This window comes from Populus nigra, chromosome 11 (assembly GCF_951802175.1).
Source record: "Populus nigra chromosome 11, ddPopNigr1.1, whole genome shotgun sequence".
Taxonomy (NCBI): Eukaryota; Viridiplantae; Streptophyta; class Magnoliopsida; order Malpighiales; family Salicaceae; genus Populus; species Populus nigra.
In genome coordinates this window covers 14511730-14538593 of record NC_084862.1, presented here as the reverse complement: position 1 = coordinate 14538593, position 26864 = coordinate 14511730, and the positions used below count along the sequence as shown (strand labels likewise).

At 36.2% G+C, this 26864-nt stretch overlaps 2 protein-coding genes and 1 long non-coding RNA gene across 3 annotated transcripts; 1 reads left to right on the top strand and 2 right to left on the bottom strand.

Moving 5' to 3' along the window:
• Positions 1-4276: 4276 nt before the first annotated feature.
• On the top strand, positions 4277-6758 carry LOC133668225 (GDSL esterase/lipase At1g29670-like). Its single transcript, XM_062087996.1, has 5 exons — positions 4277-4606; positions 5130-5255; positions 5356-5600; positions 5910-6159; positions 6327-6758. The coding sequence occupies exons 1-5, from the start codon at positions 4357-4359 to the stop codon at positions 6530-6532; spliced, it is 1077 nt and encodes a 358-aa protein (XP_061943980.1). The 5' UTR covers positions 4277-4356; the 3' UTR covers positions 6533-6758.
• Positions 6759-8261: 1503 nt separating this feature from the next.
• On the bottom strand, positions 8262-14218 carry LOC133668124 (GDSL esterase/lipase At1g29670-like). Its single transcript, XM_062087864.1, has 5 exons — positions 13959-14218; positions 13742-13866; positions 13381-13626; positions 12593-12839; positions 8262-8479 (listed from the first exon to the last, which is right to left on the bottom strand). Exons 1-5 carry the CDS (start codon positions 14206-14208, stop codon positions 8262-8264), a joined length of 1086 nt encoding a protein of 361 aa, XP_061943848.1. The 5' UTR covers positions 14209-14218.
• Positions 9515-12096, bottom strand: LOC133668227 (uncharacterized). Its single transcript, XR_009833655.1, has 3 exons — positions 11885-12096; positions 11364-11584; positions 9515-10799 (listed from the first exon to the last, which is right to left on the bottom strand). It is a non-coding gene; the product is annotated as an uncharacterized LOC133668227 (long non-coding RNA).
• Positions 14219-26864: the final 12646 nt, after the last annotated feature.

Here is a 26864-nt window from a genome sequence, read left to right as displayed (position 1 = left end):
CTTAGGATCCGGCCGCCAACCCCTCTTCGCTTGATTTATGGGGAGAGAATCAAAGTTTAAAGGTTGGGTCTTGAACAAGAATGGAAGGGCTGGACTGCTGGTCTTTGAAGAAAGGTGACTGAGAGGGCACGTTTGGCTAAGAATCTGTAGTGGATTCGGAGAGTTAAAACATGATCTCTTGTATCGTGATTGTATCCAATATACCATAAAACATGATTTTTGCTTGATTCATGGAGATATGACCAAATTTTGAAAGCTAAATCTTTCATCAAAATCGAAAGGATGGCTGCTGGTATTGGGAGGAGGTTAATTGAGTGAGCATGTTTGACACGAAATCTATAGCGGATTCTAAGAGTTAAAGCCTGATTTCTTGTATCATTGTAGCTAGCCAACATATTAAAAAACATGCTCTTTACTTGATTCATCGAGATAGGGTTAGATTTTGCAATCTAAATCTCACATCCAAATGGAAAGAACGATAGTTAGTCTTGGAGGGAGGCTGATTTAGCTGATTCTGGAAATTAAACTCTGATTTCGTGCACCAAGATTGTAGCTGATATGTTAGTAGACACATTTCCATCGTTTCTGCACCATAAAGAGACTTAATCAGGACCGAAACTAAGCCCTAAAGTTGCATGAGACCTCACTGATTTTGTCTCTTTCCTGCCCAAAACTCTGCAAATGCCATGAACAAAACGGCGCCGTTATTTTGAAACTCCAACTGTTGCTCTTCCCTTTTCGCTCAAAATGCACTGTTTCATTTAATTTGAAATGACGTCGTTTTGAGTCTTGGTTAGGGTTTCTTCTTTTCTTTGATTTAATTGTGCCAAACTTCATTATAGTCTCTCCATTTCGGCGCATTTTGCTCCTTGGTTCCTAGTTTTTCAATTTCTTAAGCTTGGTTAATTTCCATCTTTTTTCTTAATTTCTTTCAATTCAGTCCCTAACAAAAATAAAATTCACCCTCTAAATTCTCTGCTTTACTCAATCTTATCCTTATTCCTCCAATTCTTTGTTTTTAAGCCAAATTGACTACAAATTTCAAATTTCTCTCTTTCAATCAAGCCCTCAATTGATTTTATAACTTGGCTACTTGTTCCAAACTCATCCTTGAACCTTAATTGCTTTTAATTTTAGCCAAATTAAACCAATTTAAACCCATTTCTTTTTTATTCAGACCTTAATTATGATTTAAAAATTTTCAAACATCATTTTTGCTCGTGATATTTAAATATTGGTCCAATTGCAACCCAAGCTACATCGATTTATATATTGTTTTATGTTTTTAATATTCCTTGCACACAAAAATTAAATAAAAAGAACAAAACAGATAACTTTATTGAAAAAATATATTTTTTAGACTTTTTTTATTTTAAATATATATACAAAAATTATGGTAAAAAATTGAGTTACAACAAAACCCCATCAATTCTCACATCTATGAATAGGTTTAGAAGATTCTCCTTAAATTGTGCAGACTAGTTGCATGCATGATTTAAAAAAAAAGGCCAAATATTGGCTGGTGAAGCTTTTGGTTCCCATACCTTATTAGTGATGGAAGGAAGTAATCGTAAACATCCTGCTGAATTAACTTATATTTACCAATTTATGTGATATAGCTTGTAATTAATGCAATAATATATATATATATATTGAATAAAATTTAATAGATCATCCGGCAATAAAATGGGAACTTCAAATAATAATTAATGATAGTAATTCTCTTATCGATAACATCTACATGAAGAAAGAAAAATACAATTTAAAATATTTAATAAACATTCATATTATGTTAACAAATCAATCTCCCAACTAAAAACATTTCAAAATTAGTTTAAAACACAAAATTAAATTAGAGTAAAAATTACCTATTAACCTTGATCTACTTTTTCATAAAAAATAAAAAATAAAAAAACATCTCAATAAAACTTCTCTCATGAAATGAAACCTATTAATATTAAGAATGATTTTTTTAATAGTTATAATTTAGCCAACCGTCAACTTTTATTTTTTTTCATTGTTTTCTTGTTGTTTTCTTTTTTATATCTCAAATTAATAAACTTAAAAATAAATAAAATGAACTTTTAGATGAAAATAAAAATTATAAAAACTATAATCCATCATGTGTTTTTTTTTTGTAATTTACATTATGATCCTCTTTTTAATTTTGTTTTTGTATATAATTTAAAACTATATTTCAATAGAATTAGACTATAAAAAAAAATATAAAACAAAACATGGATGAAAAAAAAAAACAAAACAAATAATTATAAAGAAAGTACTGAAGCACCTCTCCGACGCCAGAAATTAGGTAATTCTTCTGATTTTTAAGGATTAGTTGTCTAGTCTTCCCAATTTAAAACAAAACGGTGACTTCAGCTTTTTAAATTACAGTCGATATGAAATTAAGAACTCTAAAATACGTGTAGAGGCCACCAAATTAGCCGCCAAATCAGCCGTCAATATTGATCACTAACCGAAAAAATCACCTATTGAGATGTAGCCTCCATTTCATATAAAAACTTTTTTTTTGAAGTTCCATCTTCTACTGCTTTCTTTCCATGCTCTTTTTTTTTCATTAAAGTTTTGCTTTCAATTTTGTTTTATATTTTATTAATTTAGAATTAATCATCTTAATCATCTCCTTCATTCGAATTGTATATTATTATTATTATTATTATTATGATCTCGTTCGAAGATTGCTTGCAAATCTCATTTGATGATGTTATCGAGGGATTAATTTCAGCATTCAGTTACATAATTTATTTCTTTCGGTCAATGTCTATAGAGATATTAAGCATGGTCCGTGCACAAGGTGTGGGTCGCCGGGAAATTGAATTCTAAATTAATGCCAAGTACATATGAAAAAATATATTAAATGAGTTGTGATCCCACGCCTCAAGAGTGATAGTTGCAAATTTCATGTGTGTTTGTTGTTTTTATAATTATGGTTTGAAAATATACGCTTTTTAAAAATATAACTATATTATAGTTTTTTTTTTTGTTAATCAAAGTTCTAAGAGGATTTTCAGTAGAATCCATTTAAAATTATAATATTTATTAATTAATTAAATACATTAAAAATTATGTAATTGAGATAAAATACAGTTTCAATTATATTTTATCACGTTGCAAAACGGACCAAACATTCTTTTTAAATCTAGCAATGGTCCGTATACACCTATAATTGGATTTTAAAAAAATCTAATATGCTTTATAATAATCAAGATGTTTTTTATAATAATTGAGTAAGGTGTTTTATATATTATTCCAAGTATATGATAAATTTGTATCATATATCCTCAAATTTGTATACATGAACTAAAAAGATAAACGATGATAAATAAACTTAAATATTGTATTCTAAATTTGTATAATATCCTCAAATTTTCCACAAAATCAAATGCTCCCATACGCAGCGTTAATGCCCAACCACCTCATGAAATGCTGACAAAGAGGCCAAGAAAGTGAGTTAGCAAGGAACGGCAACGTTTCAAGTAATATTGTGCTTGGGATAAAGTGATCATTCTTTATCTTAATTAATGTGAGGATTAATCTCCCTTTCCCAAATGAAGAATAAATTTTAATTTATCATGAATATTATGCTCTTAGTTTAAATTATAAGAATAAAAAACGTTAGTTCTATCTGTTATAGTTTAAATTATAAGAAAAAAAACGTTTAATTTTAATTTTAATTTAGTATCCCCAGTATTTAATTTAAAAGGGAAATATAAAAAATCATTCCAATTTTTTTTATCATTTTTTTAATACATACAATTTATATTATCACCTATCTGTTATAGTTTATTAAAAAATCGTTATTTTTCCATTTTTTTCTGGAAATAAAATAAATTTACCTTGGGGAGTAAACATGTCTATTTTGAATAAATGCTATAAAACTTTTTAGTTTTCATTATTGATGCAATGTATGATGGAAACTAGATAATTTCTAGAAATAATAAGAATAGAAATGTCTGAAATTTTATTTAAAAGTAATAATTGATTTCAAAATCTCATAATAGTTTAAATCATTCGTCATAGCCAAATAAAGAAAAGATAATTAAGAAAGCTATTTTTTTTTTTTAATTATGAGCAAAAGCAAATATTCAAAACATATAAATAATAATATAAATAACCTAAAAGTAAATATTCAAAGTGAACTATAATAATAATAATAAATAATTTACTGCTACCATGTCTGTAGCATTGCACTCCTCTTCCAACCCTATATAATCCCAACGTTTTCATCAGGCTGTGTTACCATTGATTCCTTTGTTCTCCTCGCAGTTTTCAAACTCCATTGCTTCAAATACTTCTCAACAGCTCCCACCTTAATTTCCTGAAAATTGATTAGAAATGGCAGACAAGATCAAAGTATGGTGCTTCCTACTTTTCCTATTGATGCTGGTGTCGAATTTGCAAAATTGTGCTCATGCCGCTCCACAGGTGCCTTGTTTTTTCATATTTGGAGACTCGTTGGCGGATAGTGGCAACAACAACAACCTTGTCACAGCTGCTAAGGCCAATTACCGCCCATATGGAATTGACTTCCCTAATGGAACCACCGGAAGGTTTACTAATGGCCGAACCGTAGTGGATATCATTGGTGCTCCCTTCTCATCTCCTTGCACGTTATCACTTTCACATTAGTTTCGAAATGCAAAATAATTTGTCTCATAAATACCAAATTATATCAGTTTACGTCTTGTTTATCACGTAGTATAGCGTAATTAATATCAAAATAACATGGATATGAAATTATTTCCACATAAAGTTTCATCATATATTATATATTGTTTAAGAATATATTATATATTGTATAGTTCAGGTATTTAGTCAAAAGTTGTGAATTGATAGAACAACCTGCATACAAAAACTGTACAGTAATAATTACAGTACATGAGAGAGGAGAAAAAATCATATAGATGTTCAAAATGATAATAATGTCTTTCTTCTTCTTAAAAAATTATTTCTTAGTTTTTTTTTCTCTTTCTTTTCTTGTGTCTATCTCTTTCACCATAGAATTTACATGTCAAAATCCCCTTAACCGTGATCATAGCAGAACAATTTATTTGCACATACGGATACGGTTCAGATGGTGAATAGACATTACATTTGGGCATTTGCAGGTGAACTTCTGGGCTTTAACCAATTTATTCCACCATTTGCAACTGCTAGAGGCAGAGACATATTGGTTGGTGTTAACTATGCATCTGGGGCTGCAGGGATTCGTGATGAGACTGGAAGGCAACTGGTACCAAATAATTTACGTTGTAGTAATTTTTTGCCCGTGAGTATTTTTACAACGTCCTATGATTTAACTTCTATCTTTTCTTTTTTTTTCCTATTTCTGTTGTGATAGAATCAGCCTAAATGAGCAATTGCAAAATCATGCTGCTACATTCAATCGCTCGATTCAATTACTAGGGACCAAGCAGGCAGCAGAAAATTACCTTAATAAGTGCTTATATTATGTCAGCTTGGGCAGTAATGACTACTTAAACAACTACTTCATGCCTAGCAATTATACAACAAGCCGATTATACACCCCAGATCAATATGCCAAGGTTTTAATTGACCAGTACAGTCAGCAAATAAAGGTTGGTATTACTATCCGTTTCGCGAGAAATTTTATGATGCTCAAAATATAAACATTGATACTTGGATACAAGAAGAAAGAGAGAGAAATATAAGAAATACTTATCATTTTTTATGGGACTAGATGTGATTTTTTCTCTTATTCTTGTATCCATCTATTTTATTGAATGAGGATTCGTAGTTAGAGCTTGAACACTATAATTTATTTTTAAAAATTGTATTTGTACCTTAATTTATGCATTATATTCCATATATATATTTTAATTGATCTTTTTTGTGAATTTATGTCTTTTGTTTCTATTTTTCTTCAGCTTCTGTACCACCTAGGAGCCAGGAAAATTGCCTTGCCTGGACTTGGACCAATGGGCAGCCTTCCTTACGCATCTTCTACTCTATGCCCCAACAATCTCTCTTGTGTGACCGATATAAACAACGCAGTCCTCCCTTTTAACGCAGGACTCGTATCACTTGTTGGTCATCTGAATAGAGAGTTGAATGACGCACGCTTTATATACTTGAATTCTACTGGGATATTGTCATCTGCCGATCCTTCTGTGCTCGGTAAGTCATCCAACCTGTTGGTGGAGGATGTTACAATTTATTAATACGAGGAATTACTCAGTATAAAAGGAGTACGTCACAGTATACCTAATAATTTCTTGTTTTAATGATTACTATATATTTGGCTCTAAGCAATGGAAATTGTCTGTTTTATTTGTGCATAACAGGGTTTAGGGTTACAAACGTTGGATGTTGTCCAGCACGTAGTGATGGCCAATGCATTCAAGACACATGCCAAAATAGGACTGAATATGCGTTTTGGGATGAAATTCATCCTACCGAAGCTTTGAACCAATTCACTGCAAGAAGATCGTACAATGCCATTCTTCCATCTGATGCTTATCCAACCGATATCAGTCATTTAATCAGTTAACATGCAGATCTAAGTCAAGGAAGATAATATTCCATAAATAATTTATAGAAAATAAGGTGGTCTTGGTTACTTTGTTACGATGATAAAATTATGCAAAACAGCAGTCTAATAATATGACTTCTTGTAAACGAAAAAAAAAAAAAAACAGTCTGACAATATGCTGTAACATGCATGTACTTGTACCTCAAGAATGATATATAAGATCGTTTTCTTACGAAATATGTGGATAAACTATCTTTTTCGTGCATATAGATTATCAACTTTCCAGTTCTACTCTTCTAGTTTAAATTTTGCTCTTCATTATTAAAAACTAACAGAAGGTTAATTTTATCACATTTTTGTTTTATTTTTATGATTTTTCTCTCATCTTTCCCTCTCAAATCAACATCTATGTTATCACATGCATTTAGAAACCTAGAAAACTCAAAAAGCAAATTTAAAAAATTGTTTAGTTGATGGTTGGGAGTGGCATTGAAACGTTTAGAAAACCACAACGGTAGCATTGAGAGATTTTAAGGTATAGAAGCAAATATTGATGAATTTAGAGGGACCAAATTAAATTTTAACCAATTTTTTTTTTCTTTTGGACTTTTTAATTTTACTTTTTTTTTAGTAGGATCAATTGATTTTACTTACTTAAATTTATACTTGCTAGAGTATAATATTATAGTTGATAATATTGGACTTAATTAGGAAAAAAGAATTAATTTGTTTTGGGTTTCTGATAGAAGTATAATTATGAATGTATTTGAGCACTAAATGCTTCAAAATTATGAAAAAATCTCTTTCTTACCCTATTTTTTACCTTTTATTTCAACATATATTTTAAGAAACCAAAAAAAAACTAAGAAATCAAAATTAATAATAATAATAAGAGGGAGTGAAACGGCATGCATGCGAAGAAATAAAGGCCATAATAAATATATAGCTATGAGAGATAAGGAGATGAGAATATAAGATTCGAAAGTCAAAGTTTTTTATCCTCTATTATGATTTTATCAGGGAATAATGTTTGTGGATTGTGTTCTATGTGTAAATGTAGAACAATTAGTAAAACTATTAGACTATGGCACTGATACTGCTTAATTAATCATTTAATCTAAAATATCTTGATGCTTTGATTCTTTGGTTAATTAGAGGATTGTGGAATGAAGATTGTCACCCAAAACCTCAAACATCATTGCAACCAGCTTTAATACTTCATCAAAGCACTAAATCCAATAGAAATTCAAATCAAATTATAAATTTTAAACCTTGTATCCAAAGATATGTCAGCAAGATGTGGTGGTTGTGATCAAAAGCTTTGAAACAATGATCTCATGGATTGCTGTTGGCTAAAACAATTTGAGTGGTTAGTGGTTAATTGACGCAGTGTATAACGATAAATAGAAAGCTAAAGCTACTTTGAGTAGTCTGAACATCCTGCGTCATCAATAATTGAACAACTACCACTGTTTTTTCTTCGAAGTTAACTGGGATAGGTGGCTGCAGCAACATCTTTTCTCAAATGAATGTTATAGTGATCAGATTCGGAGGTTCATTCCAATTTTCTGGGTTGGAATTTCTGGATGTATTGGTAGAGCATTTGAATATGCCGAGCTTTCTACATGACCGATCTTATTATTCTTGAGGTACAAGTACACGTTACAGCATTTATTATTGCACTGCTGCTTTACATAATTTTATCATCAGTTTATTATATAATCTCTGGAATATTATCTTTCTTGACTTAGATCTGCATGCTAACTAAATGGCTGATGTCGTATGGATAAGCATCAGATGGAAGAAAAGCAGAATACGATCTTCTAGCAGTGAATTGGTTCGAAGATTCGGTGGGATGAATTGCATCCCAGAAAACATATTCAGTCCTGTTTACGCATGGGGTTGAATCTAGAATACATGCACTACCAAGTACAGGACAACATCCAACGTTTGCAACCCTAGACCCTGTTACGTACAAAAAAACTTTCATTACCAAGAACAAAATAGTAGTTAATATATAGCAATAAAAGCATTCCGAGAAATTGTAAGGTAAATAGGTATACCGGTAGTTGATTCCCCCTCCCGCATAAATATGAAACCCAAAAAATTATTCATGAATCCAATCTTAATGTTATAGTATATAGTACAACTCCAGACATATTGAATAATTTCTTATATTAATATAATCCAATCGACTTTCATACAAAAAAGAAACGCAGATAAGTTACTGCAAGAAACAAATTTCTGATAAATACACCAATAATAATATGATTAATTTGCTTAAAATCTGATCAGAACTAAATTCAATCTTGATATATAAAAATTTGTAAGAAAATTGACATCATTAAAATGAAATTTAAATGAATATATTACTTCGATTGACATGTTGTTATGTAAAATAATAATCCAAACCAAAAAAAAATAAAATTGTAACCACTACTAAAAAATATAGTAATTAGCAACTGACTGATCCATTGCAAATAAAACTAAAATCCGTTGCTAAAAAATTTTAGCATCGGAATCAGCAACGGAAAATATCGGATGCAGATCCGTCGTTGCTGATTTTTTAGCAACGGATTTTCCGTTGCTGATTGTAAATAATTCATCAATCAGCAACGGATTTTCCGTTGCTCATATATCAGCAACGGATAATCCGTTGCAAATATGCAACGGATTATCCGTTGCTAATATATCAGCAACGGATTTTCCGTTGCTGATTGTAAATAATTCATCAATCAGCAACGGATTTTCCGTTGCTCATATATGAGCAACGGAAAATCCGTTGCTGATTGATGAATTATTTACAATCAGCAACGGAAAATCTGTTGCTGACTATATTATTTTTATTAAATTTATTTATTTATTTTTATCCAAATGACTTTTAATTTTTTTAATTAATTATTTATGGATATTTTAAAAGTTATAGAATATATATATAAACAACATAAATTAATATGGAAAATGACTTTATCACCAATAATAAATGGAATAAAAATAAAATTCATAGCATAAAAATTTAGTTAAACTAGCATTAATGCAAATAAGTCAAAATACAATAAAAAGATACAATCAAAAGATACAATCATGGTATTGTGGATCGACGTAAGATGAATCAGGTTTATAGTGGTTGAGGTTCAGGTCAATAAATTGGTGGAGATGTGGGACCCATAGATGTCATTATCTGGGGAGCCATAGGCGGCGGCATTGATGGGGACATGGGTGCTAGCATACCTTGATCAATATTTGATGTCCCACCATGATATCCAAGATTGTTCATAAGATATTCTTTCATGGAATCCATCTGCCGTTTCATTTCAAAAATAAAATCATCTTTTTTCTTTATCTCCTCTTCTTTTTTCTTTATCTCCTTTTGAAATGATTTGGATGAAGTGGACCTATCACTCCTAGAATCTAATATGGATCCTCGTCGAGGCATGCTACAAACCAGAAAAAATATATGCATTATCATTAATAATTATTGAGTTGAGAAAATATAAAATCAACCAAACTCCACAATTATATCAAAGAAGGAATGCAAAATTGTTTCCTTTGTTCTTGATACATGTACATATATATCATGGAAGAAGCAGGCATGGATAGAAGCTAAGCATAAAAATAAAAACAGCATGAAGGCATAAAAATAAAAACAGCATGAAGTAATCATGTCTTTCTACCTGGAATGGGACTCTTGCTGGAATGTAAAAAGAACCTTCAATACTCTACTGGAAACAAACACCAGTTAATTCTAGGAGAAATAGGAATACAATAGTTGCCGGCTTGTATTCCTTGCTTGATAAAATTTGGAACGTTAAAAAGCAGAGGTATTCAAATGACATTTAACTTGATGGCAAACAGCATAGTAGAGTTCTATTTGTATACCTTTACTGACACTGTGTCCCAGGTTGTTGTTTATACGCAAAGGATCAATAACATTGAAGTGTTTGGATAAAAAGGGTTGCCTTTGATTATCTTGTCCAGCAGGTAAAACAGCATATATTGCACTACAAGCCTCAAGAAATAATTTGCTAAGTCCAGAAGATGGTTTTGATTTAGGTTGCTTAATGAATAGGGCATGGCAGGATTAGTGATTTTCTAATAACAGACTAATAATTTGGGAAAGCAGAAGTGTCCGGAAAAAGGATCATAATATTTGGACAAAAGGAGTAGACAATTTCTAGGATAAAGCACTAACCTTTTCAAGGAAACAAAGGGTGAACAGTCCACCTAGTTGGTTAAATAAAATATCTACCACAACGTTTTCCACTAGACACTTTATTATCTTCACCTGTATATATGTATTCAAACAAAAAAAGAAAGTTAAATCTATCATCAAGAATCACTTATTAAGGAATCTTTTATTGAGATTTTTATGGTACACCTATTAGACAAAGATTCCAGCAGGAAAACCTTCTTCAAAAAACAAATAAAAAAATGATAAAAGAAATATGTAAAAATTTGAAAATGAAAATAAATAAATCCACACTCAACAAAATTTAGAAATGTATTGAAAAGCTTGCTCCAGTGTCCACCATTGCCTCAGAATTAAAGGTATGACAAAATGCATATGTCTAGCAAACAACCCACTTGTCAAACAAACCACATAACCTTGAAATATTCCACAAAGATTACGGGTCCTCTGTGGTGGAAGTAAAGTTGTAGATGGACTATCACTGCTTCAACAATTTTGAAGTCAACATCACTAACTAGATATATTCAAGCTAAACATAAATAAACACACCCTTAGCTGAATATAAGCAAGCTTAAAATAAATTGAAGAAACAGAGAGAATAAAAGATGAATAAACAGAATGTACAAAAATAAGAACTTAAAGAATTTAAAAGGGACCTACCTCTGCTTGAATGTACTCAACCTCCTTCACTCGGAATTCAGCATTTTCATTCTTCTCCTCATTCTACAGCATATCACGAACCTGACGAGCCCATGTGTCTTTCAAATTTGGATTCTCACTGAAGGTTGTTAAGTCAATATCCCCACAGAAAGAAACAAAGGCAGCATTTTCATTCTTCTCCTCATTCTCCAGCATATCACGAATCTGGAAGAAGAACGAACCTGGACTTCAAGTTTATTAGAAATGGTTCCAAAGGTCAATGAAAATCATTCAATTACTATTTTTATACAAACTCGCATTGAATAAGGAAAGAAAAAAGACAGTCATATGCTCAGAAAAGTTATTTTCAAACAATTTATGAACCGTAACCCTACAAATTAAATTGGGGGTTTTGATAAATTTTCAATTAAAAATGCATAATTAGGTTATAGATCATGGTAAAAACATTTCATAAACCCTTATTTTATCAAATGAATAGCCTAAAACCATTATTCAAAGTATCGATAAAAAAAATTTGTTACCTGAATTATTGAAGAAAAGAGTGCAAAACCCAACCCGTATACAAAGAGAGGGGGTAAATCAGGATGTTCGATTGTGATAATGATGGATCTAGTGGGATGTTGCCATGGGTCTGTGTTTTTGGTGGTTTATAGAAAAAGATTGAATTTGTTAAGATGAAGGAGAAGAAGATGAAGATAAAATTAATTTTCGGCTGTTTGTTTCTTTGCTCCTGTTTACGTTTCTGTTGGGTGAGGGGGGGTGCAGGTTTGGAATTAATTAACTAGTAGAGATAGGGGGGGTGTGCAGGTTTAAAATTAAGGGGGGTGCAGGTTTAGAATTAATTAACACTGGAGATAAACGGTTGAGATTTTATAATGTAAAAATTAATCAACGATCTGTAAAATTTTAGTTTTATATTAAAATTTAAATAATTATTTTTTTAATTAGCAACAGATATTCCGTTGCAAATTTTATCTTGTTTTTAGTTACTAAATTTAGCAACGGAATTATCCGTTGCTAAAATCTGATGCTAATAGCCTTATTTTGTAGTAGTGAACGTCCACCAACACCATTGGTTTTTAAGTCAATTATTCAAATTGACCAAATACGATAAATCAAATATCTCAAAGAACATTATAATCTAAAGAATAAAAGAAGATGTATCAATCGGAAATGATTTCTATAAAATCCGTGTATATGATAATTTCACCACATTGTTGACGACTTACCGGGCACAGAAGGATCGCTAGATGACATTCCAGAAATATTCAAATATATAAAGCGTGCGTCATTCAACTCTTGATTCAGTTGTTGAACAAGTGAAAAGAGTCCTGCGTTAAAAGGTAGGACTGCGTTGTTTATATTGGCCACACAAGAGAGATTCTTGAGGCATAGAGTAGAAGATGCGTAAGGAATGCTGCCTAATGGTATAAGTCCAGGCAAGGCAATTTTCCTGGCTCCGAAGAGGTACAAACGCTGATGAAAAATAGAAACAAAAAGATATAAAAATCACAAACAGAATGAAATATATGTGGGCTATCATGCATAAACAAATGTACATAACACAATTATTAAAAAAAAATTATAATGTTCCAGGAGAGAAAAACGAAAAAAAGAATTTTGAATAGCTGAAAATATTCTTACACTTCTTTTTTATAAGATGAGATGTGATTTTTTCTCATGTTTATTTTTTCTTATCACCAATGACATATTCACGGACGCGACTCACAGGTCCTAAAAGCCAAGCAATGGAACAGAGTTCGTCAACTCCATATCCTTAATTGATCGCTCACTTACATGTAGATCAAAAAATACAAGTAGTAGGATTCAAACCAATGATGTCTCTTTTCCTAATTCATTTCTTACCACTTTACTATTACTAGTTGAACTACTAGATTACTTGTTTTTCCAATATATCTATGAGAAAGTATTAATAGTTGTATAATTGGAGCATCATAAAATTTCTCTAATAATTATTCGAATCAAACTAGAAAGTGAAATGGACTGTAATACCAACCTTTATTTGCTGACTATACTGGTCAATTAAAACCTTGGCATATTGATCTTGGGTATATAAACGACTTGTTTCATAATTACCAGGCACGAAGTAGTTGTTTATGTAATCATTAGTGCCCAAGCTGACATAATATAAGCACTTATTAAGGTAATTTGTTGCTGCCTGTTCAGTCCCTAGTAATTGAATCGAGCGATTGAATGTAGCAGCATGATTTTGCAATTGCTCATTCAGGCTGATTCTATCACCCTGGAACATGTCAACAGAAATAGGAAAAGAAGAAGAAGAAGAGAGAAGTTAAATCATAGGACGCTGTAAAAATATTCAGAGGCAAAAAATAACTACAATGTAAATTATTGGGTACCAATTCCCTTCCACTCTCATCACGAATCCCTGCTGCCCCAGATGCATAGTTAACACCAACCAATATGTCTCTGCCTCTAGCAGTTACAAATGGCGGAATAAATTGGTCAAACCCCAAAAGTTCACCTGCAAATGCCAGAGTGTTATATGTGAAAAAAATTCAATTTCTAAACTAATATGTGAGGAATAATGCGCAAGCAGAGATGAGAAGAGAGCACCAATTATATCCACTGTGGTTCGGCCATTGGTAAACCTTCCGGTGGTTCCATTAGGGAAGTCAATTCCATATGGGCGGTAATTGGCTTTAGAAGTTGTTACAAGGTGGTTGTTGTTGCCACTATCCGCCAACGAGTCTCCAAATATGAAAAAACAAGGCACCTGTGGAGCGGCATGAGCACAATTTTGCAAATTCGACACCAGCTTCAATAGGAAAAGTAGGAAGCACCATACTTTGATCTTGTATGCCATTTCTAATCAATTTGCAGGAAGTTAAGGTGGGAGCTGTTGAGAAGTATTTGAAGCAATGGAGTTTTGAAAACTGTGAGGAGAACAAAGGAATCAATGGTAACACAGCCTAATGAAAACGTGGGGATTATATAGGGTAAGTTGAGAATAATTAGGAGGTTTAACCTATTGGTTAGCCAACCCTTTCTATATATATATGTGTAGGGTAATATACAATAATAATGGTGGAGGTTACCACACAAGAGTATAACTACAAAATTTTCTATATAAGTACATTCTATAATATGCCCCCTCAAGCTGAGGGTGGAGGATCAACCAGAAGCTTGAAACGAAAAGCAGTAAACGAAGCGGTAGGAAGTGGTTTAGTAAAAACATCTGCAAGTTGATCCTAAGAAGAAATAAAACGAATTTGAATCTCCTTCTTCGCAACTCTATCTCGGACAAAATGATAATCATATCTTGGAGCATCACCTAACAGCTTAAACTTTTGGGTTGAGATCACAAGATATGATTTATATTATTCTCTAACACACCCCCTCAAGTGAAAGCCGAGAAAATCAAATATATGATCTCGTAAAGGTTTGATATTTAAGAGCACCCACAATTTGACGAAAGCGTGTAGAATCAGAAAATAGAGGATCTGGTAGTATGGTAGTTTTTGGATGTAGATATAAAGTATCAACAAGTTTGCAAGATAACATACCAGCCCGAGTGAGGATGTCAAGTGTATATTTATGATGTCGAAGCATAAGACCCATACCAGTAGGCTAAACTTCAATACCCAAAAAATAATGAATAGTATCCAAGTCGCGAAGCTTAAATTCTGAGCTTAGTAGCTATGAGCTGTTGAAGCAGAAAAGAGTTGCTACCTATAAGCAGAATATCATCAACATAGACCATAAGATATCAAATATAAACACTAATAGAGAAGATAAACAATAAGGAATCCACCTTAGAGGCACAAAAACCAATAGATAGCAGGAAATCATTCAGATGAGTGTACTAAGCCCGCGAAGCCTGTTTTAAACCATATAGAGACTTATGCAATCGACACACATGAGAGGGGAGAGCTGAATCAACAAAACCTGGAGGTTGTTTCATGTAGACCTCCTCATAAAGAACGACATTGAGGAAGGCATTATGGATATCAAGTTGATGAATTTTCCAATCACACGAAACGACAATGAAGAAGACTAATCTGACAGTCGCCTGTTTAAGAACATGATTAAAGGTTTTAGAGTAATCAATACCTTCTTGCTGAGTGAAACCTCTAGCAACTAAACACGCCTTATATCTCTCAATGCTGCCATCAGATCTGCGTTTAATCTTGTACACCCACTGACTACCAACAACATTCATCAAAGGGTGAAACGGCACTAAGGTCCAAGTTATGTTAGCGTGTAAGGCCTGAATTTCCTTTATGCCATGCCTCATACCTATTAGCATCATTAAAAACAAGTGGCTAATGAGTAGGAAGAGAAACTACCTGGCTGAAGGAGGCAACAGAGGCGATGGTAGTTGTTGTGGATAGTGTTGTCCTGGGTTATTGAGGACAGAGAACCATGGGATGTTGGTGAGCAGCTGGGCGTGGAGAAGGAGAGACAATACCTAGAAGTTGCTGGAGAGGATATGAGAAAAGGTCAACACAAAGCTGCAGGTCGGCTGGAGAGGCAGTGGAGGGACTAGACTAGGCAGACACCAGTGAGCTGCTATAGAACTGGGCTATTCTACAGCGTCAGAGCTGAAGGCAAGGGCATCTGGCGATGGGGAACCTGTTCCTGCATAATGATCATTTAAAAAACAAGCAGCTGGTGACAATATGGTAGGGCTGGGTGGGGGTGAAGCGGAGGCAGAGGCTGTGGGCAAGTGAGGGGTCCGTTGGGGTGCGACAGAGGGGAGAACAGAGGTGTTGTTTGGGCTGGTTGGTAAAGTGGTAGGCTGAAAGAATTGGAGGACGCAAGGATGGAAGGTGTTGTAACCCTTTTTTGGGTCCCCCACAAAATATATATATAGCCAAGGGAGGTTAGAAAAAAATAACAGGAGGCAAAAGCGCTTAGAAAATGGTTGGAAAATTGATCAATGAGGTTAAAAATACAAAGATTGGATTTTTGACAGTATATTCTTAAAGGAGGAGAGCCCTGTTGAGAAGGAAAATTTGAAATTTGAGGAGAAAAGCCCAAATTTGGATGTTTATGGACTTAATTGGATTTTTAAATGAATTTATAGGGGATTTGATTGCAAGAAAAATTGATTTTTAAGTCAATTTGGGCTTTAATTAGAAGAAATTTAAGTTCTGGGGCCAAAATATATTTTTTAGGAATTTATTAGGTCAAATCAGGGGCTTAATTGCATAAATATTGAAGTTTAAGGGCCAATTAGGGACTTAATTGAAGAAATCCAAAACCAGGGACCAAATTTGAAGAGGCGCGTAAATGGAGGGGCTGCAATTAATAGATTCAGGGACCTAATTGAAGAAATTGGAAGTTTATTGATCAATTAAAGGCTCAATTGCATAAATCAGAGGCCAAGGACTAAAGTGAAAAACACGGCCAACAAGAGGGGCAGAGATCGAAATTGGCAGGGATGCAATTGAAGAAAAAAAAATGATTAAGGGCTGTTTCGAAACTTGGCGCGTTCTGGCGCCACTTTTAAATGAAACGGCGTGTTTTATCCAAAACGACGCCGTTTCATATTTAAAAAAAAAAAAAGAAGGGGAGGAACCAGGCGACGCGTCGCCCGGTACTATTCATTTTCTTCCCCACCAAGCTGCCCGAGTGGCCGACTTCTAGGCGTGTTTTCTGCCTCGTTTGGCCCCCAAATCCGACAAAGCATGCACCAACATGTCCACCTGGAACCCCTTTATCCCGGGGAGTGGTCCGGTCGGGTCAAAAAGGTTTGGAACGGCTCCGTTTATCGGGTCAAATCGTGCACCGCAGGCAGTCTGCAAATTTGGCAGTTCGAGGTGCACACTTTGAACCAACGGTTTGGATTACTCGAGTCGAATCAAGGGCTGAGACATTTTCCCCATTGAAGACAAGATTACCCTCTTTCCAGCCCTATAAATAGGAGAAATTTTCATGGTCAAATGGTTGGTGGAGGGGAGCTTGAAATCGGCACAAAATAAGCTTTTCTTGCCCGGTTTTCCTGCAACCAGCCTTCTCTTTCTCTTTCTTTTCTCTCCGCCGTGGCCTCCAGCCGCCACCACTGATCTCGCCACCATCCTTCCCACGAAACACCACATCCCTTCCTCAGTCACACCAACAGCTCCAGCCGAGAGTTTTCCTTCTCCTCTGCAGGAATCCGCTCCTTCTTCCAGCCGGGACCAGCCTCCACCGCAGCACCACCAGCCTCCCAGCAACGCACCGCCTCCTCCACGCCAGGTCACTCTTCGGCCCCCCCTTTTCCCGGTGTTAAAATTTTGTTTTCTCTTCTCTACATGCAGAACAAATAACGTTCTGCATGGAGGGGTGGGGGGGGAAATAATTCCCCCCCGCCCGTTTTGGTCTGGGCCAGGCGAATCCTGGCCCAGCCCTGTATTCTGGGCCGGGTCTAGCCCAGAAGAGAGTAATAGTATTTTGGGCCGAAATCGGCCCAATACATTTTGGGCCGAGATCGGCCCAACACCTTTGGGGCTGAGTCCGGCCCAGCCCAGTTGGGTGGGCCGGACCAGCCCAGCCCATTTAATATTATATATTATATATTATATTGTTTTGTATTATTTATATATAGATATATATATATATATATATATATATATATATATAAAATTTAAAGAAAATTCTGCAAAAATTATTTCTAAAATATTTGATTTTCTGTAATTTTATTATTGTATTTTGATCAATATCGGTTTGTATTTTTATACTGTAAAGATACAAATCCGGTATTAAAATACCCGGTTTCCATCAAAATGTCAAAAATTTTCAAAATAAAAAAATGTCTTTTGCTTTCAAAAATTTCTAAATATCTTTAAAAATATTGTTGATTTTTCTGCATTTTTTATTAAAGTGGATTAATATTTGGTTGTATTTTTATACCGTAAGGATACCAACCCAGTATTAAAATACCCGATTTGCGTCAAAACAAAAAATATATATACATAATTAAAAAATGTTTTGTTTTAAAATACAGCCTAGTCTCTCAAATATATATATATATATATATATATATATATATATATATATATATTATAGCATCATATTTTTACACAACAAAAGAAATTTCAAAACGATATATGTATTAGCATGCATTTTGGCTTTAATAACCAGTTTATTCAAGCCATGAGAACTAGGCCAATATTTCAAAAATTCTAAAAAAATCTTTTTGTCTTCTTTTAGTATTTGGGATTACGAATTTATACGTAAAATGTATTCCTGATTAAATATGATTTTTTACATAGACGTTAGAACGGTTAGGTTTTACCTGATAAGATAAGGATCTTCTTATTGAGGAGGACTCTTCTTGAACCATAGACGGACCAACAATTAGGAAACACAATGAGACCTTGAATTTTATCAGACAAATAAACAATGCAGCTTACCTTAGGTAGGGCGTATTTGGGGTGCTAATACCTTCCCTTTACGCAACCAGTCCCCGTACCCAATCTCTGAGACCAGTTAGGGTTCCTAGTGACCAAAATACTAGGTGGCGACTCCCATTCCATTTTCTACCAACAAAAGATAATATTTTCTTGTCTCCCCACATTTGCCAAATAGATACCATACACATTTCCTAGTTTTTTAAAGTGGAATACTCGCCGCGACGCCGCGCACCCGCAACAGAATGGCGACTCCGCTGGGGACCTTGTGGACTAAGTTTTGTTTTTGTCTGATTTATTTGTGTTTTCATGTGTTTATTGTTAATTTGCCTTTCCTTTGGTTATCTGCTTATATGCTTTAAATATTTTTACGCAATATTGTTCATGCATTTGTATAGAACTGTCACATGCATCACATACTTTGATTTTGAGAAGCACACACAAGCTTTAAGTTAGGTGGGGGAGTAGCGATCTGCCCTATGACTATTGGTCAGGGTTCAGATGCGTGAAACACCCAACTCATATCTGAGTGTCTGCTCGGTAATGGTGGGTATACTTACCTTAACTATTTCTTGCAACGCCCTCATACTGTCTTTACGAAGAACGTCACTGGGCAGATATGAGACCCTTCGAGACCAGATAGAAAACCTACCCGCTCTCACCTAATACATAGAACTTGTCCTTAGGATATCTATCTTACGTTCATTTGCATCATGATTAATAATGTTAAATTCATCAATCCAGGTTTTGAGCCGAAATCATGACTAAGTACCTATCTTTCCAAGAGTTTGGGCAAGAATCTGAGTTGACTCAAGTAGCTGAAGGAAAATGCCCAAGAATCGATGCTAGTAGGTTGCCTTGCATTACCAAGATAAATCACATGGTAAATGACTTGGGGAAGTTAGTGTCTATTATGGAATTTATTGATGAGACTATTTTCGAAAGGCGATATGGGAGAATTGCACAACTAATGAGGTTACCCGTATAAGCAGCAGCAATCAAAGCCCTACTGAATTTTTGGGATCCTAGTTATCGGAGTTTTACCTTTGGGAACATTGATATGACACCGACTTTGGAGGAATATGAAAGGATTCTAGATTTTCCAAACAACAGCCACAGGATCTACCTAAGGCGAAGATTTGAAGACACAGCTTCAGAGGTAGTCAGTTTATTAGGCTTGGGAAAGATCAGCCAATGTAGAGTCGCCGAAGGGGGTTTCAAATGGAAGGTCATTGAAGCCCGAATGAAGAAAAATGCTGAAGAAGGCAAGTTGGGAGAGGAACGGTACAGGTTGGTGGCCTTCGCCATTTTTGGGCTAGTATTGTTCCCTTCCGAGATCGGAGTCATCAGTTTGGAAGCAGCAAGTGTCTTCATAGAATATGAGCATGACCGGATCAATCCCTCGTCAGCCATTTTGGGAGAAACCATGTTATCACTCAACCACTGCAGAATGCATGGAAAAGGAGCCATGAGATGTTGCACCCCTATGTTGTATTTATGGATTATCAGTCATATCGAAACACCAAGGGACATCTTTAACAACTTTTGGTGGTTTGACTTGAGACCGTTAAAAATTACCATGGATGAGACTTGGAAGAATTGGGATGAGAAAGCATGGATAGATAAATATGCAGCATTGCCAAGAAGCAACTTCAAATGGAAAGCACAATGGATGAACAACGCCATCTGCACAATGAGCTGTGGAAACAAGATATGGGTTCCTTTGATTGGTGTAATCGGGTACATCAGTTATGCGCCCGCCCTAGTAACAAGGCAGTTGGGTGGAATGCAGTATGCACCAAGAACTCTGGGTTTAGCTGATTTTGTCGGTTTATTCAAGCACCAAGCTTTCCTCGAGGAGATGGAACTTATCCGACAAGATTGGGAAAGACCCCTGATGGTAAAAAGGCAAGAAGGGAGCACATTTGAAACATCATTCAGCCAGAACTATGCAGTTTGGAGGAACGAAGAGCTTTCTGAAGTGAAGGATTTCTCAATACCAAAACATCCAGCATCCACAATAGAGCAACAAAAAAGGAAAAGGACTGATATTGAGGAAGAGTTGAGAAAGCAGCTAGAACAATGTAGAATGGATCTCAGCAAAAGCAAAGGGCAGCAACGACTGTTAGAAAATCAATTAGAAGAAGAAAACACGATGAGGGTTTACTTGAACCAGCAGTTGGAAAAACAGGATAAGCAATTAACGTCCTTAAAGGAGTGGCAGAAAAAGGCCGAGGTAGCTGAAGAAATAGCAAAAGCAGTTCAGGCTGAGTTAAGGAATTGAATAAATGAGTATGATGAGCTGTCTAACAAAAACGGGCTCATACAAAAAGAGTTGGCTAAGGTTAAGAGATCAACCAAAGGCAAGATGAGTGTCGATAAAGAGATGATGGATTCCTTGAAAAAGGGAAGGAGCCTGCTTTTAAAGAAGGTAGAAGTTGAAAAAGAGAAAAATTGGCTAGCCCATCTCGACATAGAAGAGGAAAGAAGGATCAGAGCTCAATATATGATGCAATTGGAGGAAGAGAGAAGTTCAAGAAAGGCGGCAGAGTCTGATATGAGAGATTACCAGAAGAGAGCCGAGTCTTCGAAAGGAAGGATGATGGCTTTACAATCGAAGATTGAGATACGAGAAGAAGAGTTAAAAGAGATGAGAAGCCACTACTTCGAGATGGAAGAGGAGCTCAGTAAGGCTAAGCAAGAGTGTCAAGAATGTCAAGACTACATGGATAGCTTTACAGTTCAAATTAACTCCAAAATAGCCAAGCTGGATATCGAAAAGGAAGAACTACAGAGGGTAAGGGATAAGTTGGCCCGGTCAGAGGATATGGTCCGAGTGTTGGAAAGAAGTAATAAAGCCCTAGGAGCCAGCAACGAAGTGATAATTGCAGATAACACCGTGTTCCATGATAAGATAAGGCACATAACGAAGCAGGTCGAGCAAGCAGCCCGCTATGCAGAACGATTGCAACAACAAGCTACCCAAGTTGGAAATGACGCTTCAAAGTACCGAGAATATATGGCGGCCATCACTTGTTTTATTGGGGACTTAGCTAATAGAGGAAATGCCTTTTAAGGGTAGCAGTGTATAACGCCCTGTTTTGTAATCATTGTATGAACGACTTCTATTTATAAGAAGGCCATGACCTATCTTTCTTTCTAATGTGTTTGGTAAGCTACTATGATAAGAACTTGGCAAACCCTCCTTTACAGTAATCGGGTCAACTCAGAAATCTTGCCTAAAGGATTACGAAAGTCATGAGTCGACTCTAAAATATACATTGCACGAGCATCATATTTTCATCAAGCATTCATTTTTAATACATCATATGCATGCCAGATCGTGAAACATAGGTCCCACATCCAAAATCCACAACACCCGGTCTAGATCGAGGATGGAGAACGAAGAAAGAGCTCACTTAGAGTCACATTATCAAACCAAGTTGGAGTCCGTGAAAAATGAAGTTTCTCGGCTGATCGATTTACTTGAACAGCTTCTGAGAGCTAAGAACGGGGAGGGAACATCAGCACAACAGCCTAAAGGAGTGCCAACAGCTTACATCCCTCAAACATCTCAAAACCAAGGGGCAAACTCGGCCAATGAACAACATTTTGTGCCTATCACCCCTATCCAGCCAACTCACGCTCCAATCACTGTGGACTTAACAACGGAGGGAGTCCCGGATAATAGGTCTCCCAGTGTGATGGACCAAGACAAGCTATTTGCTCTAGAAGAAAGATTAAGGGCAGTTGAGGGTAATGACTGGTTTGACCCTATGCGAGCAGCCGAAGTATGTTTGGTACCAAACATCGTGGTGCCAAAAGATTTTCGAATACCAGAGTTCATTAAGTATACCGGTTTGGAATGCCCAAACACTCACCTTCGATCCTACTGCAATAAAATGGCGGAAGTAATCTGTGATGATAAATTGCTAATCTATTTCTTTCAAGATAGCCTAGCAGGATCCGCTTTAAGCTGGTATATGAGGTTAGACAGCATCAGGATCAAGAGCTGGAGAGACTTGGTGGAGGCTTTCCTCAAACAGTACAAGTTTAACATGGAAATCGCTCCTGATCGAGCAAGTCTAATGGCAATGGAGAAAAAGAGCCAGGAGTCGGTAAGGGCTTATGCACAAAGATGGAGGGATGAGGCAATGCATGTCCAACCCCCTTTGATAGAAACGGAGATGGTGAGCTTGTTTGCCAATACCTTCAAAGCACCTTACTATGAGCACCTAATGGGTAGCTCCTCTCAACATTTCTATGATGCGGTACGCATAGCTGAGAGGATAGAACAAGGGATTAAAGCTGGGCGAATAGCAATGCCAGTGGAAAAGAAGGGTTTTATTGGAAGAAAGAGAGAAGACGATGTTAACAATCTGGAAGGTGGGTATAAGGACAAGAGAGTAGATTTCCATAATCCTCAAGTACCTACCTCTCAATTCTCACGCATGAACTTTAACCAACCATTTTCCCCTAATCGAACAAATAACCAGTCAAACAACCAAAATCACTACCAAAGACCCTATATAAGATACCCTTCAGAACAACTACCGCCACTACCCATGCCTTTGAAGGACATGTACGCCAAACTATTGAGCATTGGGCACATCGCTCCTATCCCTACATTACCATTACAACCACCATTCCCAATTTGGTACAAGCCCGAGTTGACTTGTGAGTACCATGCGGGTAATCCCGGGCATGGGATTGAAACTTGTTACACTTTCAAGAAGAGGTTATTGGAGCTTATTAAGATGGGATGGGTATCCTTTGAAGACAAGCCCAATGTTAATTCAAACCCATTGCCTAAGCATGCCCCAAGTAGTAGTGGAATAGGTATGATCGAAGTGGGAAATCAATGCAAGGTGTTGAAGGTGTCCATGAAGAAGTTGTACGACATGTTAGTACGATCAGGCTTTCTAGAGGCAAATGTGGAAAGCCATTCGGAGGGATATGATTACTGTGAATTCCATGGAAGAGATGGACATCATATTGAGGATTGCATCGAGTTTTGCGAAAAGATTGCAAAAATGCTAAAAATGGGGGAGTTGAGAATTGAACCCATGGAGAGCAAGGGTGAGGTGAGCATGATGGAAGGTCAAGATGAGATGACAGGAGTATGCAGGATCCAACAAACGACTAATGGGCCCCCAAGGCTAATCTTGGTTAAACCATCCTACATAAAAAGGAATCACAATGCCATGCCTTATAATTATGGTTATACCTCCAACGTTCGAGCTCCTCTTCCTTTGTTCCAAACTGAGATAAGTGGTTTGACCAGGAGTGGTCGTTGCTTTACGCCCGAGGAGTTGAGGAAGGCAAAGGGCAAAGAAGTGGTAGATCTGGACAAAGCACTAGAAGTTAATAAGCCGGTAACAGAAGAAGAGTCGAATGAATTCTTGAAGTTGATCAAGCATAGCGAATATTGCATAGTAGATCAACTAAAGAAGACTCCTGCTAGGATCTCCCTTATGTCCTTGATACTCAGCTCTGAGCCACATCGAAACGCCTTGCAAAAGGTATTGAATGAGGCATATGTACCCCAAGACATTGAACATAAAACCATGGAGCATCTAGTGGGAAGGATCCATGCAACTAATTACCTGTACTTCACGGCTGATGAGCTTGATGCTGAAGGTACCAGACATAACAAGCCCTTATACATTACGGTTAGGTGCAAGGACTGCCTCATAGGAAAAGTACTCATTGATAATGGCTCAGCCTTTAACGTGTTGCCAAAGCACATGCTGGAAGAAATGTCGATCGATGAATCCCATATAAAGCCGAGTACTATGATGGCCAGAGCGTATGATGGCTCACCTAGGCCAATAATTAGGACTTTAGAAGTTGAGCTATATATGGGACCACAAATGTTCCTAGTAACACTTCAGGTTATGGATATCCACCCTTCCTATAGTATGTTGTTAGGAAGACCTTGGATTCATGCAGCTGGGGCAGTAGCTTCGTTAGTGCACCAATGCCTGAAGTATATCATGAATGGGATGTTGGTAATTGTCAAGGCCGAGGAGACAGTATCCATGATAAAGAATGTGGGTGTGCCTTTTATAGAGGCAGATGATTGCAAAGATAACAATATCCATGCTTTTGAGATTGTGAACACTGACTGGGTGCCGGAGAACACAGTGCTAAGAAGGCCAAGGATCTCAGAAGCAGCAAGGATGGCGAGTCTATGCTTCTTGGACCGCGGGATCCCATTTCAGTATAACCTTATTATCGGGATACTAGAAGGGGTTAATCCGGCAAGGATGAAAAGTGCTGCTCAAAGATTTGGGTTAGGGTATCAACCTAGCCAAGAGGATTATCGGTGGGCTGCTGGTCGGAGAAGGGCAAGAAGGATGGCTAGAATTAAAGGAAGAGAGCCTGAAGAAGAAAAGCTAGAAATCCCTCCCCTTAGCGTGTCATTCCCAAAAGCTGCATACATAATGCAACATGATAAAGAAGCCGAAAGCCTTTATCAAGAGCTGTCAAACATGAGCATAAATACCTTGGGGGAAAACAAGATGAAAGAAGATGACATGAAGACAGTAGCAAGAAAAGGAGATGAAGCACTCCCATAACTGACGGTCTACACCATAGAAGAAGGCTCCGCCAAGACCTTTGTGCGTAAGTTGGCTCGAGACGAGAAGTTTCAGAACTAGGTGACCCAAGAAGCTCCAGTAGTTTTCAAAATATAAACCAACTTTGTTTGCCTTAACATGCTTTTGTCATTGCTTATGTTTGCTTTTATTTCCTCTAGTTGACAATCAAGGCTCATGATGTCAGCTAGATTTTATGTTTGTCATGGAGCCCACCTTTTCTTTAAATAAATTGTGAGATCATACACTTTTCACAAATTGCCTTCTTTTTTTTATGCATTTACACCAAACACTTCCCGCCTTCAGGAATCCTGAAAGCGGATCTCCTACAACATTACATACATTCAACATCAAGAATAAATGGCCAAACTTGAATGAACATGTGATAACTATGGAAGAAGAAGAGTGGGATGAAAGCAATATCAGTGAATTCACCAGGCTAGTAGAACAACAGGAACAGACTTGGAAACCTGCCGCAGAGGAACTCGAAACCATCAATATAGGTAGTGATCAGTTCAAGAAGGAGTTGAAAATAGGTACCCTAATTACTTCTGAACAAAGGATAAAAATGATCACCCTATTACAAGAATATTCAGATGTCTTTGCTTGGTCCTAGGAAGATATGCCTAGGTTGGATACAAATATTGTAGTACACAAGATACCATTGGAAGAAGGTTGTAAGCCAGTCAAGCAGAAGCTGAGGAGGGCCCACCCGGATATTTGGATCAAGGTTAAGGTAGAACTCGAGAAGCAATGAGATGCTGGCTTTCTAGAAGTAGTTAGATATCCACAATGGGTATCTAACATTGTTGTGGTGCCTAAGAATGAAGGGAAGATTAGAGTGTGCGTAAAGTTAGCCCCAAGGATGATTTTCCCCTATCACACATAGATGTTTTAGTGGACAACGCTGCCCGGAGTTCCACATATTCCTTTATGGATGGTCTTTTAGAATACAACCAGATAAAAATGGCTCCGGAGGATAAGGCAAAAACAACTTTTGTCACTACCTGGAGACGATCAAAGCAAATGGGCACCGAATTACGAGGGTCCTTACATAGTAAAGAAAGCATTCTCAGGAGGAGCGCTGAAGTTGGCTAGAATGGATGGAGAAGACCTAGCTCGACCCGTGAATTCTGACTCTGTAAAAAGATATTATGCTTGATGTAGGCTCCTAAATCAATAAAGCAAAGTTTGGCCATTGACTTTTTCCTCTTTTGCATTGATCTCACAACAATCATTTTTTGCATTAATCCCAACAGTGCATGTCTTGTTGTTATCGCACCTAAAAAGTTTAGCATCGGCTGAACGAATTTCTTCTCTATACAAAAGCCTAGACTAAAATCACACCCCTACACTGGGGGCAATAAGAGATGTTTTCATGAAAGTTTTACGGAAGCCTATAGATTTGAAAACCAAGCTAAAGCATTTGACAAAAGCATGACAAAGAGGCAATGACAAGTCATACATTTTGGGAAAAGGACCACTTGAAGAGAGTCAGAGACAACATGAGAGATGAATCCAGCATA

What these genes read in the sequence shown, in the direction of transcription:
- LOC133668225 (XM_062087996.1), top strand. Translation starts at nt 4,357, where the DNA reads ATGGCAGACAAGATCAAAGTATGGTGCTTCCTACTTTTCCTATTGATG. An exon ending in TGAGACTGGAAGGCAACTGG is followed by an intron (nt 5,256 to 5,355) that starts TACCAAATAATT and finishes CCTATTTCTGTT; the next exon opens with GTGATAGAATCAGCCTAAAT. An exon ending in AGTACAGTCAGCAAATAAAG is followed by an intron (nt 5,601 to 5,909) that starts GTTGGTATTACT and finishes ATTTTTCTTCAG; the next exon opens with CTTCTGTACCACCTAGGAGC.
- LOC133668124 (XM_062087864.1), bottom strand. Translation starts at nt 14,208, where the DNA reads ATGGCATACAAGATCAAAGTATGGTGCTTCCTACTTTTCCTATTGAAG. An exon ending in AGTATAGTCAGCAAATAAAG is followed by an intron (nt 12,840 to 13,380) that starts GTTGGTATTACA and finishes ATTTTTCATCAG; the next exon opens with CGTTTGTACCTCTTCGGAGC. An exon ending in TAGCGATCCTTCTGTGCCCG is followed by an intron (nt 8,480 to 12,592) that starts GTAAGTCGTCAA and finishes TGTACGTAACAG; the next exon opens with GGTCTAGGGTTGCAAACGTT.